The sequence below is a fragment of the Hyalella azteca genome, unplaced genomic scaffold, assembly GCF_000764305.2.
Source record: "Hyalella azteca isolate HAZT.00-mixed unplaced genomic scaffold, Hazt_2.0.2 contig6680, whole genome shotgun sequence".
Classification (NCBI taxonomy): Eukaryota; Metazoa; Arthropoda; class Malacostraca; order Amphipoda; family Hyalellidae; genus Hyalella; species Hyalella azteca.
In genome coordinates, this window is record NW_025936834.1 from 40,908 (window position 1) to 46,050 (window position 5,143).

Here is a 5,143-nt window from a genome sequence, read left to right on the forward strand (position 1 = left end):
CCCACCAACTCAACACAATAAGCTGGCCCGCCAACTCAACACAATAAGCTGGCCCCACCAACTCTATATGAGAGGCCAGCCCCACACCCTCAATGCGTTGAGTTGGCCTCACGCAAGCTGTCGTGTAGCTGGGCCCTTCTTGCAGAACCTAGAAACAACAGGGTCCTGAGCAGCACTTCTGACACAATTAACTTCAAGGACAAATGAATTATTTACAATTAACATTCATTATAGTTATACTAGACGGCCGAAGACACGAGTTCTATGCACACTACAGCCCTAGGCACCGCGCTTCCTGCAATCCTGCAGCCATATTTCCTGCAATTGACTTCAAGGACAAATGAATTATTTACAGTTGACCTTCATTATAATTATAATAGACGGCCGAAGACATGAGTTCTAAGCCCTAGGCGCCGCGCTTCCTCTTCTCTGCCTGCGTGTAGTCTGTCATGGGGCGGCCGCTGATGCCACAATTATTTACAGTTAACATTCATTACAGTCATAATAGGCGGCCGAAGACATGAGTTACAATTAGTACAGTCATAATAGACGGTCAAAGACACGAGTTCTAGGCACACTACAGCCCTAGGCCCCACGCTTCCTCTTCTCTGCCTGCGTGTAGTCCGTCATGGGGCGGCCGCTGATGCCGCAAGTGCCAATGCCCACGCGACCGGAGGCCGTCTCCGGCGTCGCAAAGATGCTTTTCTTGGTGACGCCTTTTAGCTTCTTGCTCTGCAAACATCGTACGAAGTGTTATAAATGAGGATTAGATCCATTATAGAAAATTAAAAGCACACAACGTACAAAATCTTCAAAATGAGACGAGGATTAGATCCATAATAAAAAATTAACATCTAGCAAATTGAGATGCTTTTTTTATATTTCTGCTAAGACGTGTAGCAAAACTGATATTAACAAAGGACTGATATGAACAAATGATATGAAATAAAAAAATGATATGAGCATTATTATGAAAAATGATATGAGCATTATTATGAAAAATGATATGAGCGAGGGACTTCATAGATAACATGGTATCATAGTGAACTTACTTTAGTCGTGAACTGCTGCCATTTCTGTTTGTCCTCTTCGTGCGCTTCATCGATTTGCTTCTGGCGGTCGAACTTCTTTTGTTTCTTCTTCTTCATTTGCACGCGCTGCGCTTCCACGACCTGCCGTTTCCTGTACACAAATTTCGGAATTACTTACAAATAAAGAAATTATTCCTGCATGCCTTTGTCAATACTTTTTTCCCAGACAATCTTTGGGAGAGATGTACGCACTTACGGAGGAAAAAGGACACATATTTTGAGAAAAGAAGGCGAAACATTGCCTCACTAGATCACGCCCAGACTTCAAGGAACCAAGAAAACTGTACAACAGTACAGTAGTACACGACACGATTCATAGCCCGCTATAGGCCAGGGAAGGCACAAGAAAAACATATATAAGTTCTGAACACACGAGTCAAGCGTAACGTGGAGAGACCAAGTGTTCAATAGTGGCTATAGAACTCTATTAAACACTATTGAACACTATTTGAAAGTGTTCAATAGTGCTCAACTTTCTATTGAACACTATAGAACACTATTTGAAAGAGTTCAACAGTGTTTAATAGTGTACTACAACCTATCATATCTTTAGAGGTGTAACCTTCAGTATTGTGGCACACAATTGAGACGAGAGTAAGGAAATTAGGGCCGTAGTTGTGGCGTTCGACTGCAATTAAAATCAAGAATAAACTCTAGACAGTTGCGTATACCAGCGAGACTCGCTGGCTGACAGCCTCCACAGCTGACAGGAAAACATTGCAGGCAATATCTATATAACCTGCTCTACATGATACCTACAGCTAAAACATCACACAATACAAGACCTGCTCTACATGATACCTACAGCTAAAACATCACACAAAACAAGACCTGCCCTACATGATACCTACAGCTAAAACATCACACAATACAAGACCTGCTCTACATGATACCTACAGCTGTTGACAGTAACAGACTCACCACGCAGGAGCGGCATGGGTGGCGAGGCTCATATGGATTTACCCAAAACTAGGCCGCTTTGCTTCCCTAGAGAAACAAAGAAGGCCTCTACCTTGGTTATCAACATGTCATTTAAATCAAGTAAAGAAGAATTTACTACAATACTAACAGGTTAATGAATTAAATGTATTTATGAGAATTTTGCTGAAGATATAATAATGAGAGATCTGAGCTGTTAGCTGCACTGATATTTTGATCTGCTTGCCACCAGCTAATTTCAACCAGTCAGCAAAGACTATGAAAGGCTTTGCTTTGTTCACAATTAGCACAGTTAATTGATCACAAAAATAAGAAGTTAGGTTTAGCAACAAATAATTGAATGCCAAATGAATTGAGAGTGCATTGTTGTTTTGAGTTTTTCCACTTTTCTTGTGGTTTTGTTAATAGGAATGAACACTCAACATTATCTGACCATTCAAATGATCCTTATTAACCCTATACTGCCGTTTGTCACTCTCCAGGAACATCCAATTATACATAAACTATTGAGTGTAGCAACCTGAGGACGTTTGTTCGCAACAGAGAACATTTTAAAGTTGTTGTACGCGGCGGCAACCATCAGTGCATGTCATTTTGCGCTCACTAGAACGTATCCTTTTTGAGAAGTATGGGCGCGTGACAATCTTGCTCCGGTTACGTACTCGTATCAGGCGGTAGAGGGTTAAATGTACCACAAACATTTTATCAGTAAAGATGATGGTAAATGAACCAACCTATGAAATCAAATTTCAACACAACTACAACTGACAATACAAATAAGTCAAAATCATCAGTAAAATTTCTTCTTTGTAATTTTTCATGATGGTAATTTTTCATGTAGCCACAATGACACTAAACATTTGAACTGAAAAAAGTAAATTTTGGGCTTCAGACAAGCCAGCAAGTGACGACAGCAGCAAACAGACTATAATCCTATATAGAAAAAGTTCCCATTGAAACAGTTAAATGTTATACCAAATATAAAAACCAGAATTGAAACATATAAAGTTCATGGAAATTTATGAACTTTTCAGCCAGCAGAGAAATTTTTCCTGTCTGACAAGCTTTTTAAGTGACACAGGTATAAAATAGGACTTCTCTGACAAGATTGACTAACAATTATTTAAATCCAAAAGAAGGAATGAAAAAATATAACTCAGTACTCACTGCAGTGAGTGACAGAGGGCGTCAACGAAAACTTTCTCGTCAACGAAAACTTGAGGTCACGGACGAACAGACAGACAGACAGACAGACAGACCGACATGGCGCGCACAATAGTGTATTTATTCCATAAATGAGAAAATGCGCTAAAAAGATTAAAAGTAAGCTTTACTCACCGAGGTCCTTTGCCAGCCACGGGAGAAGATAACAAAGTAGAGGCTTCACTGAGATCTCTGAGGAGGGATATTTTGGTGACGTCGCTGGCATCATAACTCTCAAATGATAGAGCCACCATGCCATCACTGGTGATGGCATCTATTGTGGCTTTGTACCTGCACAGCAATACAGTTGTTAGGGCTACAATACACAATACCAGGTACAATGATGTTGCTCATGAACTACCGGTATCATAATATAATCCTGGGGCAAATATTCTAAATAATATAGGTAGATATTTTTTCCTGAATAATCTATCAAAACATTGAATAGATGCTGACTGAACAAGAGAACTTCCATACATGAAAGCATAACAAGCCCATAGATTAAACTTTTGATTACATAGGTTTAATAGATTAAATAAATAATAATGCAGTATAAGTGTATAACTCACTGCAAAGACCTGTTCAAGAGCTTGGTTATTAGGTAGAGTTGAACTCTCACTCATGTGATGTAAGAACAGTGTTGGCAAGGGAAATAGCACATGGATATCTTCTTTACAGTTTTCAATAGATCAATAGTAAAAAACTGTAAAGTGATCAATATTCTTCAAAATGTATAATTTTCAATAAAATATTCAATCACTTTTTCAAAGGTAAAAAATTCTGAACAGTCATAATAGATATTTAGAGCTCCAAAAATGTACATGCAACTGTTGCTAAAATTGTAAAGATATTAATATCAATTGAGTTAATTACTGCAGGTCAATCTGGTAAAGCAATTTGTACTAGAATGGCCTACATGAAACTCAAGACTCTTGAAGAACCATTAACAAGAATCTCTAGCCTGCTGAGAAAGATGCATTAGCATCTAAATATTAGTTTCACTAATTATATTATCATACTGTGAATGTTCAATAAATTGTTAATGATAAATCATGGTCATCATTGATAAATATTGATCTTCAAAATGAACACAAACACAAAAACCTCAAAGTTTTGGATAAAATCAAATGTCTCTGTCTGTTATTATCAGGTCTTTATGCAAGAATTCATAAAATTAAAGTTTATTCAGTAAGATAAAGATGTGATCTAGGTTTATTATTTTCACAGAACAGGAAATTAAATGTCAATGCTAAATTTCCATGTTGTACAAAATTTAAATTGTGACCATTCTGGAACAGAGCATCATGTCATTAGGGTTTTTAAATATTTAAAAACAGCTAACAACATTGAAAATGATAAGACTTTTATAATCTTTTATGAAATTTGTAATCAGATTAATATCAAAGACTCATAACAATAACAACTTACCCCTGTTTATCTTCAGACCATTGAGCTAAACATATGTAAGCAGGTTTATACAACAACTTACCACTGTTTATCTTCAGACCATTGAGCTAAACATATGTAAGCAGGTTAATACAACAACTTACCACTGTTTATCTTCAGACCATTGAGCTAAACATATGTAAGCAGGTTAATACAACAACTTACCACTGTTTATCTTCAGACCATTGAGCTAAACATATGTAAGCAGGTTAATACAACAACTTACCACTGTTTATCTTCAGACCATTGAGCTAAACATATGTNTTAAGTAATGTAAGTAATGAGTGCAGCTATTACCTACAGCATAATAAGTATATTGTTATTAACAAAATTACTAACACATGCAGGCAGTAAACAAGACATTATTTAAGGGCATTTTACTTGGCATTCCTCAAGTAAAAAAATTATTATGCATTTATTTTATCTTACGAGTGTACATTTTACTTAAAAATTGAAAGTTAAAA

The 5,143-nt window shown here is 37.0% G+C and overlaps 1 protein-coding gene across 1 annotated transcript; it reads right to left on the reverse strand.

The window, feature by feature from the left end:
* Positions 1–355: 355 nt before the first annotated feature.
* LOC108682083 (survival of motor neuron-related-splicing factor 30) lies at positions 356–4,753 on the reverse strand. The gene is made up of 4 exons (XM_018171195.2): positions 4,723–4,753; positions 3,369–3,524; positions 1,053–1,182; positions 356–732 (listed from the first exon to the last, which is right to left on the reverse strand). Exons 2-4 carry the CDS (start codon positions 3,485–3,487, stop codon positions 586–588), a joined length of 396 nt encoding a protein of 131 aa, XP_018026684.1. The 5' UTR covers positions 3,488–3,524; positions 4,723–4,753; the 3' UTR covers positions 356–585.
* Between the last annotated feature and the right edge of the window lie 390 nt (positions 4,754–5,143).